The sequence below is a fragment of the Phaethon lepturus genome, unplaced genomic scaffold, assembly GCF_000687285.1.
Source record: "Phaethon lepturus isolate BGI_N335 unplaced genomic scaffold, ASM68728v1 scaffold12113, whole genome shotgun sequence".
In the NCBI taxonomy this organism is placed as follows: Eukaryota; Metazoa; Chordata; class Aves; order Phaethontiformes; family Phaethontidae; genus Phaethon; species Phaethon lepturus.
The window spans coordinates 207,501-223,373 of NW_010529941.1; the positions used below are offsets into that span (position 1 = coordinate 207,501).

Genomic DNA, 15,873 nt, shown 5'->3' on the forward strand with positions numbered 1-15,873 from the left:
GTTGTGCTGCTAAATGCAGGTGCTCCAATCTCATCACATTAGAAACATGGAGAAATGAATACCAACTATTTTTTCCACTGAAGAGGATTAAAATATTCTTAAAACAGTATGAATTTTTAGCAAACTGTACCACATCCTAAACATCTGCAACAGCTGTATTGTGCTTCTAGCCTTATCATTATGACCTGCTATACTTTTCAGTATAAAATATATTGAAACACAGTTTAGTATCAGTACATGTAGTATCCTCTACAGCTACACTTCTGCAGTGTATTTTGAAAATTGTATTTTGTGTAAAAAATGTGCATTCTGTATATAAACATATAGCACAGAAAACCTGTTTCATATTTCTTTTTCTAAACATTACTTTATACACAATACTGTGATATTTTCAGATGTGCTTATTCATAACAATAAAAAATACTCTGCTATCATATAAGTAACACTAAATCACAGGATAGGAATAATAATAATATTGGGAAAGCATTGTCATCCAACTAAGCTTAAAAAAAAAAATACTAGCATACACATAAGCTAAAAACCTGAAATTTAGCTTTAATAGCAGTGGGTTGAGATGGCAAATATTCAGTGTTGACCATTTCCATTGATTTACAAGATATTTACAAGAGCTAACACATTTCAGATCTCCTGAATTCCTCTAAAGAATCTGTAAAAGGTTACACTATTTCTTGATAATCCGTATTTTTATTCCTTTTTAAGAAATAAAAACCTATTAGAACAGATACAAAAGCAGTATCTTGCCTTTAACAGAAAGAGATTAAAATGTAGCATTTCTTAATTTACATGTTACCATTTTGCATCTCACTTGAAAATAAATCATAGTCACTGAACAATGAAAAGTTAAACAAGAACTATCTAACCCAAATAAAAAGGTTATTGAAACACAGTATTTATTAATGCTCTCATAACTGATTAAGATCTTCAGAGCTGCCTTCAGAAACATAAACTGGAGAAATCCTATGTTTACGATAGTCACATAGCATTCGTTCATTGATTAGGGCACATTAAGCACAAGTTCAGCAATGAAAATAGCTGGAAGTGTATCAGTTTGCTTCTGGAGATGTTTCCCATACTATTTAGAGTAGAGGCACAATATTTGGTTTTTCTTTTCTTTTTCTTTTTTAATGTGTTGGATTTATTCTGTGATTGATATAAAAATCTTTCAAAAAAATCAAACGAAAATGCAGTGCTTTAACTTCCTGGCAGCACTTAGGTGAGTCTAAATAAAGTTGATGTACTTCAATTCCTGTGATTAGAGATGGATCACTGGCTTTGGAAAACAGTTTGCGTACTGATCATGAGATGCAGATGAGTATCAGCTACGGTGACCCCTACTTTGAATTGTTTCAAAAGTCAAATTGCAAGTCTGCAGTTCAGTGGGGATATGAAAAAAGACTACTAAAAATATTTTTTAAAACTCTAACTACTGCCTTTCTGTTCTGTCTTTTTGATGCTTATTTGATAGGACAGAAGTACTGAAAACAGACACATTTCATCTGTATGCAAAGTCTGGTAACGACTTGTCTTAAACACCACTACTAACACAATGGATTACGTTATTGTACATCAAATACCTTAAAAATAAGGTTTGCTTTTGGGGTATACGTGAAGTTGTAAAAAATGTACAGGAAAAACTGGCAAAAAGCCATTCAAGCTTTTAAGAGTAAATATCCTTCAAAGTAGAGCAACCCATAAAATGTTTAATGGTTATAAAGTCTAGTTGTCTTCTACAGACAGATGATGTTGCCAGTATTTGAAAGAAAGCAATCCTGGGAAGAATATTGAAAATGTGACTAATGAATTATATAACAAAACAAAACAAAACAAAAAAACAAACAAAAAAACCTGGAAGTTCTTTCCAGCGCACAAAATAGTGATATTATAAATTATGATGGAAAAATAAACAGAACAACATTAAAAACTCCCAAATATTCCTTTTTTTTCCCCCCTTAATTTTCTTGTTGGCAAAATTAAAAGTGCACACGTAAAGCTGAGTTAAACAAAAAATTAAATCTCAGAATTACCAGGTTTTTTTCTCAGTTATGCTTGAAAACAAAACCAAGTATAGTAGATATTATTCCAGTTATTCGTCGGCTGCAATACTATGAAATCATATTGGATTTATCAGTTCAGCTATACATCTAAAAACTTTTAACAAAATAAAAAAGCCTCAGAAGGCTTGTTTTTCACATCACATTTAATATTCCTGCATTCTCAAATGCTGAAAAAATGGGATGTTGTACAAGACTGTTAAAATATATCCAGTGTAATATTTCGATCACATACTTGCATTCAAAAGATATTTATGAATCATGATATTTTCCTTGTTCCTGTTGCCACTTCTAGCATCTGCAAATCTCAAATTAACTTCAGTCCTTTCAGTCAGGCAGCTAGAAATTTGCTCATTACTAGAACAGTAACTCTTTCTTTATGTACGTCCTTATAAATCTGGCTAAAGTACATGTGGACCTTTCAAACACATTAACTCTATTTAATTTCAATAATGTGTGTTTCAGCCTCGAATTTTGCCTTTCTTCACTGTACCTATGTTCTGCTTTGGAACGGTGCCTAACAATGACCTATCAAATCTTTAGCAGCTCTTCATACAGGATTTTTTTTAAATGTCACATTTTGCCAGATGGGTTAGTACTGACCAGTGTGAATCATCACCATTTACTCTGATATTCAATGCCATCTGACATTTATTACACTCCCAGAATGCAAATTAAGGTACTCACCAACGGACCCAAAGCACAACCTTTTGCAGTACATGCCTGGACTCTGAAGGAATGCAGACTCCAAGGAGCAAGTCCATAAGCATAACAACTCAGCTGTGATGAATTTTGCATCAGAACACCATCCATATACAATCCATAGCTAGTAATAATACCTATAAAACAATGTGATAGCACTCACTTAATATCTAGAGAGTGACAAAGTTTAGAAGAAAACTAATGCTACAGACAATAGGGTGATCGTAGTAGTAATTTCAAACAGTTTACTGTTAAGCAGGTAAGTGTTTAGCTGGACTGTGTATGCAACACTTAAAATAAACACATTCTTCCATCTTACACCATTGAAAACCTTGCAAGTGGATCCTCTGAAAATAATTACGCTGTTCCAATGATTACCCTTTAACAAACTTGTTTCTGAATAGCAGCTGACATCACCTTGGAATCAGGAAAACTGAGGCAATTCTGTTTCACAGCCTACTCTGCATATGACTATCGAAACAAGAACTGGAAGGACACACAAAACCATCTCACATCTTAACAGCTTTAGACTTGGGGAAAAAAGTGATCTACAATACAATTGAAACATTGAAGGACAACTCAGGCCAGTGCTACAACTACAATAAATTGGTAACAATTTTGTCACACAAAACACCTTATTGATACTTGTTCTTGTTGATAACTATCTCAGATTTTCTGCCCTTTGCCAAAAAACTAGATACTTCATTAATTCAGGGGTGGGTTTTTTTGGAAAACAGTTTTGCCCACATTTCTAAACAAAACCACAAAATAGTATGGATTGCTGTTTCCTTCTCAGTACATTGTAGAAAAAGTCCTGATGTAAACTATCTCATTTATAGGGAAATCTGAATCTCTGTTCTTCCAAAGGTGCCTGATAGGATAGCATGAATCCTGTACAGACTATACATACACAGTGTTTTGAATTTAATGAACTAAAGACTGAATTTTACAGATTTGCTTTGACTTTGGAGGTTGAGCTTGCAAAGGAATCCTTTTTCTCAGGGCTTTTCCTCCATCTTTCTCCCTTCTGAATATTCTTCTTTTTTAAAAGCTGTTTAAGTGTGAAATCTTAAGGCCAATAAATGCAAAGCTATAGGATTCATTAGAAGTGAGTTCAGTTCAGAAGATACCTTCTAATCTTCCCATTACAGAAAACATCTTTGTGTTGTAAAAATATAGCTCAATCCATCTTTCCTTCCCTTAAAACAGAATTGTTTGAAACTACTTTGAGGAAGATTCTGTTTGAAATTGAGAAAAGATTTTCCCCCTCTACCGAATGGAGAAATGCTTCATAAATAAAAGTGTATACACAACTGTTTCAGCTGAGCTTTGAAGACTTCTACTTCAAAAGATTTATATGCTAAATCAATGCAGAGCTGAGTACGGTGAGGTGATTCACAGACTCCTCGATTCTTTTCTCATCTAGAAAACCAAGAGGCTAAACTCAAGTCAGACAGTACAGACATGTGTGTGGGAGGAAGTCCTGGTAAAACTCACACTATCAATTCTACCACATTTTACAGGCTTCCTAAAGCAAAAATCCCTTGGGGTTCCGTGTCTAGTTGCTTGTAAAGCAAAGGCATTAATGGTTGATATTTTCCCTATGTTAAATAAACAAATTATTGTTTATATTTTTATAAATATAAAAATATTATATTTATCTCAGCGGAAAAATGTGAACGCTGGCATTAAGGATGTGTTTTACAAGGGCGGGGAAAATAACACTTATGTACTTTAAGTATCTATACTTAAAATAATAGACGTTATTTAAATGAAATTTTACCCTTAAAATAATGGACAAATCATTATTAAGTCCTTTGATACTTATGGTAACAGCATGAATCATAATGAGATCATTTTATATTAATATGGGTGTCATATGTACCTCTATGGGACCCCCACTCTAACTCAGTATTAATTAACAGGACCATTATTTTAAAGTGTTCCTAAAACCACAGCATTATGCAGCATCTACACCCTGAGGAACAACTTGCTGGTCAACACTGTGAGCTTTTGTTAGTCCTCCCAGTACTGTCAGAGAACAATTATTTCTAAGAAGCTGACTCATTACCTCTTGATTTTCTTCTGCCTTTGGCTTATATGACTCTGATGGAGAAAATTACAGAATGAAAAGAAAAAAAAAAAAACCACCCCACATTTCAGAACAAAAGGGCTAGTAGTCTGACTTTGAGATGTGAAGTCATTTTTCTAAATTAGGCAATAATTCTTTTTGGCCAGGGATAAATATCTTAGCCTCTCCATTTCAGCAGTATATATTTCCAAAGCATATTGAGAAAAAGTTCAAGGTTGGTCCAAAGTTTACATAATTCTCAAGACTTGCTAGATGTTCCCAAAGTTTACTATCCATGAAATATTGACAAGTATAGCACATTTTTGTGATTTACAAGGCTTCATAAGTGACACATGGTCACCATGAAAAGATGCAGTTTCTTCATAATTATTGTCTAGGTAGCTAGATTAAACCTTGGTTTCACTGAAGACAAAATTTCTACTGAGTATAGTAGAATTATGTTTCACTTTTCAAAAGAAATCTAACAATGTAAATCAAGCTTAAACTGAAGAAAGCTACACACTCTTCCCTTCTCCTTCCTCCTCTCCCCTCCCTGGGTAAGGCCATATAATCTGCCAATGATATTCCAGACATTAAAGATGAAAAGAGGTTTTGAATCTAAAGTGCTACAAGCACTTTACAATATAGAGGTCAAATCTTAAGCAAACATACTTTTATCTACATCAATTTCACTGACTACAAACACAAGTCATCTCTCACAAGCACAAGGATTTGCAGGAAACAAGTACTGGTTTAGTTCACCGAATAATTTTATAAATCAGTTTTTACAATACGTAATATTTCCCATACAAATTCCATATAGCCTTGGAAGATAGGGTCCAGATCAAGACTTGATTTTATCTACGACCTGTACACAAGTAAAGTGAAGTTTTTGAGAAGTGGCCATCTAAGGAAAATTTTCAGTGGTGAAAAGAAATAAGGTCATTTTTTTATGTGAATGGATTTTAAAAGAGCAGACCTCAAACTATATGGCAAGACTATAATGGATATGTTCTGAAGAATATATGATTCTTTATTGAGGCCACTAGAACAGTGAAGCCTCAAAACAGAATAGCTGATGCCACATGTCATTTCCTCTCCATAAGCCTCTCCACATCTTGCCCTCAACTAAATGGTCAATATTGCTTGTACTTCACTATCTACGTATGTGACATATATGTGATAGAATAGAGGAGGGTTCTGCTATAAAGTGGCACACCTCTGGGCCATGTCCCATCAACCACGTCATTGTTGGTTTGAAAATAAAGACAAAAGAAAGTGTATTACAAATATTTTCAGCATATCAACTTCCAAATGTCTTTTTTCTATAACTGGTGCATAAATGACATTTCTGAAGCAACTTTCAACAAATAATTAGGTGTATAGTTCCCCATTTTCTATGAAAAGAAAATTTTTCACAAAATAATATAATTTTTCCTTAAATTCAACCAAAAATGGAGCCCAGAAATTCAATATCCATGTTTGGCTAACATTAGCCTTTGACGTCTAGATGGTCCCTTATCTCAAAGCTTGACTCCCCACATTGTGCCATCTTTATGAAGAAGCCACATAGCCTTTAATCCTATTTACCTCAAGGGTAGCATATTAATCCCCCTTAACATTTTCTAATTGATGGCAACAGCTAGACTCCATATACATCAAGAAAGCATAGTAAAGTCTATGCTGTCCAAACCCCAGTCAGCTTACACACCCATTCAACATCAGCAACAGCTTCCTCAGTCCATGGAGATAAACAGTAACTTCTGTCATATCGTAAAGGAGGAGGGAGATAAAGGAATGGCCCCAGAGATCTATTAAGCAGATGACAATTTATGATACGCAAATCTTTGCAATTCTGAAGTTTCCACCTGAAACAAAGCCAACTTCAGTAATTTCAAAAAGCACTGCTTACACCTAGTAGACTGAAACTCACCAAGTTTGAGTTAGTCAAGTCAAAAGTGGTTTCTATCTTTTTGAAAAAAAAAAAAAAAAAGAGGTACATTAGAACTTCTGACAATGAGAATACACCAGTAAAATGCTGAAGTACAAAAATGTAAAGGAAAGTTCCTTCTGCTGGTCTTTCTCATATTTCAGTCTTCTCAACTATATTTTTCAGCCTCCTACACAGTTTTAAAACACTGACACAGAGAGCTATTATAAATGACGTGGCCACTAGGCAGCCCAAAAGATACGCTGAGCATGAACAAAAAGTCACTGAACAATGCAAGCTTTCCCAACTAAGCAGTTGCTCAGCAAAAAGTTTTAGAGCTTATTCTTTTTTTTTTCTTAATTCTTTTTATGAAATAAGGAAAGCAATGGCAATAGGAAATTGTAAAGAAAGAAATAGGAGAATGGGAAAACGTGTTAGTTATACTATCTTTTTTGAAACTCAAAAAAAAGCGGGGGAGAAGAAAGAAGCGAAATGGGAGAAAATTTGCATATCCTTTCTTGACCATTGCACAAGTGTGAGCATGCTATGGTAAAAAAAACAAAGCCCCTGCTCCCCTAATGCCCTTCTGGCTGCCAAATGCTCATGAAATAGCAATTCTTCCACTCTTAACCACTCAGCAAGAGCTTGCAGGTGAAAAGCAGCAGCCTTTCCCTGCAAGGCAGGACAGTGGCAGCTGACTTCGATGAATCCCTTCCATCGGTTCTAACTCCAAGGAAAACCCCCTAACAGCAACACGCGTGGTACACACATATCACCAAAAAATAACAACAGTACCAAGGGAAAAATACTCAATGAGCTTCAAATAGTGAGATGATGTGAAAATACCAGAGAATATCTTTAAAGGGGAGAACTACACATAGGAGGCCTACACAGGGTATATTCAGGATTACAGAGGAGTAGGAGTAATACCTAAATGCATTGTTCAAAACCCCAATATAGAGGTGAACAGTGTTGTGAAGGAGGCCGCTGAAACTTCCAGTTTCCATGGATGAGCGGACAAAGGACGGAAGAATATAATTTCTTTTATAAAGCTCCCCTGATTCTTACCACACCTGTTGCTCATCCAGTTCAGATTCACAGCTTTCCTAACAAGCTATTTATTATATTTCATAGATCTACAGAATCATAGAATCACAGAATCGTTTAGGTTGGAAAGGACCTTTAAGATCAACTCCAACTGTTAACCTAGCACTGCCAAGTTCACCATTAAACTATGTTCCTAAGCACCACATCTACTCGTCTTTGAAATACCTCCATGGATGGTGACTCACCCACTTCCCTGGGCAGCCTGTTCCAAATGCTTGATAACTCTTCCAGTAAAGAATGCTTTTCCTAATATCCAACCTAAACCTCCCCTGGCGCAACTTGGGGCCATTTCCTCTCATCCTATCTCTTGTCACTTGGGAGAAGAGACTGACAGCCACTTCACTATAACCTCTTTCCAGATAAGGTCTCCCCTGAGCCTCCTTTTCCTCATGCTAAACAACCCCAGTTCCCTCAGCCGCTCCTCAGAAGACTTGTGCTCCAGACCCCTCACCAGCTTCATTGCCCTTCTCTGGACATGCTCCAGCACCTCAGTGTCTTTCTTGTAGTGAGGGGCCCAAAACTGAACACAGGATTTGAGGTGTGGCCTCACCAGTGCCAAGTACAGGGGGATGGATGATCACTTCCCTAGGCCAGCTGGCCATGCTATTTCTGATACAAGCCATGATGCTATTGGCCTTCTTGGCCTCCTGGGCACACTGCTGGTCACATTCAGCTGGCTGTCACTCCCAGGTCCTTTTCTGCCAGGCAACTCTCCAGCCACTCCTCCCCAAGCCTGTAGCGTTGCATTCTTTCCCAAGCCTGTAGCGTTGCATGGGGTTGTTGTGACCCAAGTGCAGGACCCAGCACTGAGCCTTGTTGAACCTCATACAGTTGGCCTCAGCCCATCGATCCAGCCTGTCCAGATCCCTCTGTTAGAGCCTTCCCTCAAGCAGATCAACACTCCTGCCCAACTTGTTGCTGTCTGCAAACTTACTGAGGGTGCACTAGCACCCTCAGTTTTTTCCTAATGACCTAATTATTTATTTAAAAGGAGAGCCAAGGTGTACATAGTAAATGCTGTATTAACAACAAGATACAACGTGCAAATTTAGTCATATATTCCCAACTTTTAGCTGTTTTAAAGGAAGCTTGTGGAAATTTATTTATCAAACTATTGGTCTTTATCCTGTCTTGTTGATATGCATATATAAATATATGTATGTATGTATTTATATTTATTCGATCAGTTAAACCATTCTAAACTATTTTAATTTCTTCCCACAATGCAAGGATAGCAGGATCAGGTCCTGACATGAACTATCAAAAGTAAAAAATGCCCATTTCATTGAAATTATTCATACTTCAGCCATTAAGCCACATATATGGCCTTCCAGCCTGCCTTCCTCCCCACCTCATCCCTTACCGCTCCCCTTCCTCTAAGCCTTTGCCACATATGCTGATGGGATTTTAGAAACAGAGTTAGAAGGTTTCTGAGGGGCTGGGAGGCAAAATCTTCCAATATGATTCCCATACAAAGAATCCTAAATTATCAACTACATTATTTAACAGCAGTTGACATACTCTTATTTCTTTATAAAAGTAATGTAAGACCTTACAGACTATATGTAGCTTTATAATCACCAATTTTTGGGGAATCATTTCAAGTGCCTTGTTAGGAAGTTGTACAAGTAGGATGTGCTCTACCACAACTGAAAGTGGGGAAAAATTTGCAGGGGAAAAATGGAATTAAGGTGAAACCACTGTGAGAAATAATTGATATATATATATCAATATGGTAAGTCGATGAATAAAAACATTTCTGTTGCTTTAACATCAGTGATTTCTGCCTAGATACCTCTGCTGTGATTCAAACTATTACATGCATGATAATAAAATCAATTTCAAGGCCATATGATACTGTGAAATACCATTAGAAATGTAAAATGTGTACAAAAGATTTACACATGGATATTTCACAATGGAAAGCATTTCTAAACAAAATAAAGTATATTCTTTCACTTCCCCAGCCACAGAAATGTACACCTTCAAGATGACTATGGAGAACACAAATCTAATGATTATTACATATCAATTAATGTAAAAGAAATTAATGTTTTATTGGAAGGTGAAATGAGCATCCTAGACTGATATTCTCCACGAATATCTTATTCCTCAGCTCAGTTGTCCTGGAAAACATTAAACAATGAGATGCAGTACACAAAAACTATCAAAAGGGAGCACTTTTGAGCCACTGAAACCGTACGATAGTCTGAAATCCACAATCTAGCTGCAGACAATGATACTATCTCAGGTATTTTATGTGCTAAAATGATCATTAAAAATTAAGCACCACATATAAGCTGCCATTTAGAATATTAATTTACCTTTACTAATCATCTTTTTAACTTGAGGCTAAAAGAGTTCACTTACCATTCGGATACTCAGGCTTAGTCCATGAGATGTTAAAGGAGTCAGATGAATAGGACTGGGCTTTTGGAGCAGGAACACTTTCTGGTGTACTCTCATCTGTTACAGCTGTGCTAGCTTTGCTTATTGAACATCCACCTCCAGTGCAAGCCTTAAAATATGAACCCAAACAAATAAACATATTTCAGTGTAATACCAATAATTTTAGCAATGATTGTTTGTAAATTTTTATATTTTTACATATCTAAACTTAGTAAGTATGTGCTTTTCATAGAAGCTACTTGTTTACCTCTTGTCTTAAATAACAAGATGTTCTACTCATGATGTGCTGGTTTTAGGTATAATATAGCTGAAACATTGTACTAATGTTTGACTTGAAGCATTTTGCATTTGACTGGGAGTCATAATCACAATTAGATTTCCACTGCTTTTGCAGCCACTGTTAAGGAAAATTACAGTACAATATATATAATTTACAGTGCAAAACTCTTCTGGAATTGACTGAAAAGCTCTCATAAGTTCTGGACACAGAATATACTCACCAACTTGCAACACACTTAAAAAAATTATCTCGATGAACAGTCGTTGAGAAAAAAATGCCATTCAGACAGTCCTGTACTTCATGACAGCACACAGTGGTGTGCATATGCAATTAAAGTAGAGAAAAAACACTCTATTATAAATCAATATGTAACTGTTATTATTACATGTTTATGGATAACAAAGTCAAATCTTTTCTCTTTCAGTTACCAGAGAAGAAAAGATTGATTACATGATTTTTACATTTTGCTTGATTATGAAACAATACAAAGTGCATAGAAAATGTGCATATCACCCCATATAAACAGGCTTTTAAAATTTTATATGTACAAACATAAGATGACACAGCTATGGTCCTTATGTGTGCTGGTTTTCCAATTAGTTGCACTAAGATCAATGACAAGAGACAGGAGTTCTTAGAGAAGTTAAAAAAAATATACAAGAATATATAAATTCTTTACTGGATTTAAAGATTTTGGTTTAGGTTGTTGTTTATTTTTAATTTTATTGTTTATTTAGAATTTTATTATTTAGTAATAAAATAAATCGAGACCTGAATTCAACAAAGATTCAGACTCAGACATACTCTTAATGAAAACTTATGGGATCACCCTGTGTATTTAGGAGTTGCCCATGTGCTGAAGTGGACAAGTAGCCCACTCTGGATCATCAGCACACAAAGAAAAAATAACCTTGCTGTCCAGACCTCCAGGAATAAAATGTTTCTCTCAGTCTAGTATATTTTATTTGAAAGAATTAGCTTCAATTTCCCATTTCCCAGTATGTTTCAAATCAGAGAGCTATCAACATATTTCCTACCCTGCTCCAAAAGTGTACACTAGCCTCATGGGTAAAAATAAGAACTGTTTGTAAATCAAGCTATTTTATACACCAAGATTGTTTTGATTTCACTGGAAATTACACTCCCAACACAACTACAGAATGATGCCCTGTGTTCAGACTGGGCTGCCAAATAAAGATGAAAGAGTGCAACCTCAGTTTTGGGAACATCCAAAAATGGCATTTACTTTAAACATGATAGTATTTAAAAAAAAAAAAAATCAAATCAGTTTAGACATATTCTCAGGTAACTGTTAGCATTTTGATAAGGAAAATATTTAAGAACATCATCCTGCCAGCAAAGGCAGACTATTTTTCAAATTATTTTGCTTCTCCTGGATTTGTGAAGAAGCCAAAAAAACCAGCTCTGGAAGATCTCTTCCTCGTACATTCCTTACTGCCTTTCTAAACGAGTTCCACAGAGTCTTCCTCAGCAGTGGAGGGCTTTTTCATTCAAGGGCTCAGTAACAGCAGCCTTCCTGTTCATTTATCTCTTGAATTTTATGAAGCTCAATTTATGTATCTCTGAAACTTTCTGGGGTATGAAGTTTCCGATTCTTCTAATGAAAAATCAGTAAAAGAAAGCTCATCTACATTTTAAATAGTGGGATTTTAGATTAGTGCATCCAAATGGACTGGATATTGCTGGGAGTCTGGCAATCATATCTAGTGATGCTCAAAGCTATGAAATCCTACACCCAGATCAAGCCCCATTGTGCCACTCTGAACTTCACTGAGAAACAGATTTGAGGCAAAATTTGCAAAGGGACAGATACAAACCACATAACAAGACACCAGGTGGTGATCCTCCAGCTAGCACCTGACCTAGCTTACCCGCACAACACAGCTGTGAGGAGACACTAACTTAACAGGTAAATCTCAAAAGCACTCAGGTCATACAAATGGGAGTGCCACCCCCGCTACTAAATACAGCCTCTCAGCCTTTCATTTGCTTTCAGATTGGCCCGGCTCACACCCATCCACCTTAGAGCATGAACCGAGCAAAAGCAAGTTCCTTTGCACTAATCCATGGAGATGTGACCTTAAGATTTCTCTGCTGACTTTTGGAAAGAAGCATTAGATTTGCTTATAGAAGCTGCTGCCCTCATTTGTGAATACAATTGCTACATAATAAATGGCAGTAATCAATTGTGAAAATTGGTAACCGCATAAAAATATACATATTTTGTTAACTTTATATTTCATTTGCTTATATTAACCTTGTCATACAAAAGTTAAAGCCAGCAGCTTGTGAAGTGCTGAAAGTTCTTCTGATGAGGATTCTCATTCCTGCGTTCAAAGCTGCAACTTTTGATAACTCCACTTCCAATTTCCCACATAAACCAAAACCATTTTTTGCATGGATACAAAACAAAACTAATATTACCTGTGAAACAAGGAAAACACAAAGGTTCTAGCTGATAGAAATATTTCATTCTAACCAAAAAAAACCAGGAAGCAATTAATTACATTTCCAGTGTTGAAGGTATGCTATTGTTGTTTTTACCTTAAAAATTTTAATGAAATTCAGATTAAACTATCTGTGAAACACTAAATATTTCAATTTCTTTCCAGATGTGTGTGTTTGGTTTGGTTTTTGGGGGTTTTGTTGTTGGTTTTTTTTCATCAAGTATAATATTTGGCCACATTTAAGCTTCAAGACTTCTAAATCTCTAATATTACATTCTTCTCAAACTAGTCTGACAAGTTCTAAATACAATGTGTTCAAACGTTTTAAGAAAGCTATCACCTCAAAGATAAGAAAGGGCACTTCATGCACTTTTAGACTTGCCATTTTCAAAGCTGCAAGGACACTTAGATCTTCCAACCTGCCTATCACAGACCATTGCATTTTATCCAAGTCAATTGGTTTTCTTCATCACCAGAAGAAATTATTCTTTCTTACTTTCTGGTTACCACTGATGCAATGCAAATATATTAAAAAAAAAACCAAAACCCAAAGAAATGAGAAATAAAATATAAAGATCAAAAGTTCCTAAAAATAGATTCAGTAATTTCTAGAAAAGCTGTACATATTAATGAAGTAAAAACAAAGTCCACACAACACTTCTTTGTTTTAACCATACCCCAAGGCAGAGACACCAAGAGAAGCTGTCCCAGCTGCTCTCCAGATCCTAGCTGCTCTCCAGATCCTAGCTGTTAATTCTCCCTGATCCGCTTTCCCTTGTGCCCCTGTGCACAAGAGCTGGGCAGGAGCGAAGAGCTGTGGCACAGTGAAGGACAGCACAAATTCTTTCGATAGTCTTACTTGCTTATAAAGGCATAAAATGCTTGTTGAAGTATTGCCTTAGTTTTGGACATGGTGCTATTTTATACGCTATACAATTTACTATGCTGAAATGTCTAAGCACAAATGAATTAATTTCAACATGAATCTAAGCTTTAATTAGACTGAATATCCTTGCTTTTTCAAGTTCAAGTCAAATCCTTATCATTACCTGAAGGTAGTTTATTTTTTGTGGTATAATATTTAGAACATTCAAGAGCATGTTAAGAAAAAATGAATGCATATCCAGTCTACATAAATGTAAATTTATTCATAATCAAGAGCAGAATATTTTTCTATGGCATTTATCAAAGCAAATATCCTTATATAGGTATTGTTATAAAATGAACAGTGTGCTTAAAACAAGGGACAATCCCATGCTTTTATGCACATATTTTCAGGTTTTTTAGTGAGCGGAAGATGTTCTATTTCGTCACAAAATAAAACCAATGATAAAGAAATGCAATGAAAACACCAAGGTCTTCTAAAATGTTTTCAATAAGCAAACTGCTACTTTACATGGAACTCTTTTCCTCTCTGCTATTTCCTTCTACATACAGATTTTATGAAAAAAAAAAAGAGCAAATTGTCATGGTACAAAATATGAAAAGTTAAAATTTTCAAATACATTCAACATTTTCTTGTAAGTTTAAATCCTTCATATATTTCTGACCAATTCTCTATTAGTTACCATCCAACTTACCCTTGGAGAAAATCTGTATTTAAATTACATACAAATGTATGTAGTTTTTTAATGTAATTTTTGAAACAGAACACCTACTGTTGTTCAGGATGTTAAGAACAAAGAAGCTAAAGAAGTTGTTAAACAAAGTGGACACATGAACCATTAAGTATTTAAGATGTTAACAAAATCAGAATAATTCTCACCATTTTACACCTCTACTACACATCTTTAAAACTTACAGCTAGTTTTATGAGGTATTCAGTACCCGGGAAAAGCTTCTGAATTGTAAAATCCAGAAAAAGTTCTGTGCTGTTATAGATTACATTCCACTTTGTAAAATTCTGCTCATTGTTGGCAATATAAATTATATAGCGATCTAGGATTCCATTTACTTCTACTGGTTCTTTCCATCTGCAAATAAAAGCAAAATATGATTAACACTGGCAAAGATTCAGACCGTACTGAAAAATGTAAGGCTTTGTTTAGGGGACTTATTTTAGGTGTTTATTTTAAGAATTTGAAAGCATAGTTTTGCAACCATAAAGATAAATCTAAGGTATACCTCTAATGCAGTATTTGTACTCAATAGATAAATGATTACAGTAACACACAAAGCAGGGGCTACAAAATGGGCATATCAACAGAACATTTCCTGCACTGAAGTTTGCAGAGGCTATGCCCATATGTAGGTTATACTGATTGCGTAAAGACAAAATGGAAATTAAGTTGGCAAGTGATAATCAGAAGGTTCACAGAACCACTAAACTAATCACTTCTATGCATTTAATCATAATAAATTTAATTTTATGTCACAAACCCTTCCCCTGATTGAACTCACTGGAATTCTTGAATAAACTGATGCATTATTGTCTTGTCAGGAAAGAAGAAATCCTTACTTACTGTACATATATCGTTCTAGAATCCAAAACCGTCAGGACCGGGGCATCTACGTGAGATGGTGGCAGCTGTGCTGTAAACAAGGTGACCTGGGAACTGTTTGTACAGCCAGCAAGTGTGCATGCAGTGAGAAGAAACTGGTGTGGCGTAAAAACTGCTAAATCTAGGGCAAAAAAAAGGGAATATGAATTTACTTTGCATAGTAATTTTACCTTATTTTTCTATAACTTTCAGAGGGTAGTGAATTCAGAAAATCAAGAGGAAGAGGGACCTGTATCTCTTAAATGTTTCAGATTTGTCCCAGAGGAGAGAATAGGTGCTGGTTGTTTAATAGCAAATAACTGCAAATTTTGACTACTAATAGATCTACAGAGC

At 35.5% G+C, this 15,873-nt stretch overlaps 1 protein-coding gene across 1 annotated transcript in view; it reads right to left on the reverse strand.

The window, feature by feature from the left end:
* Window positions 1-15,661, reverse strand: part of LOC104613651 (usherin-like) — a gene marked incomplete at its 5' end in the record, with an annotated part of 193,364 nt that extends 177,703 nt beyond the window's left edge. Inside the window, 4 exons of the mRNA XM_010284111.1 lie at window positions 2,760-2,911; window positions 10,253-10,400; window positions 14,841-15,012; window positions 15,502-15,661. Of these exons, the coding sequence (XP_010282413.1) occupies window positions 2,760-2,911; window positions 10,253-10,400; window positions 14,841-15,012; window positions 15,502-15,661 (632 nt within the window). The remainder of the gene's footprint in view (window positions 1-2,759; window positions 2,912-10,252; window positions 10,401-14,840; window positions 15,013-15,501) is intronic.
* Window positions 15,662-15,873: the final 212 nt, after the last annotated feature.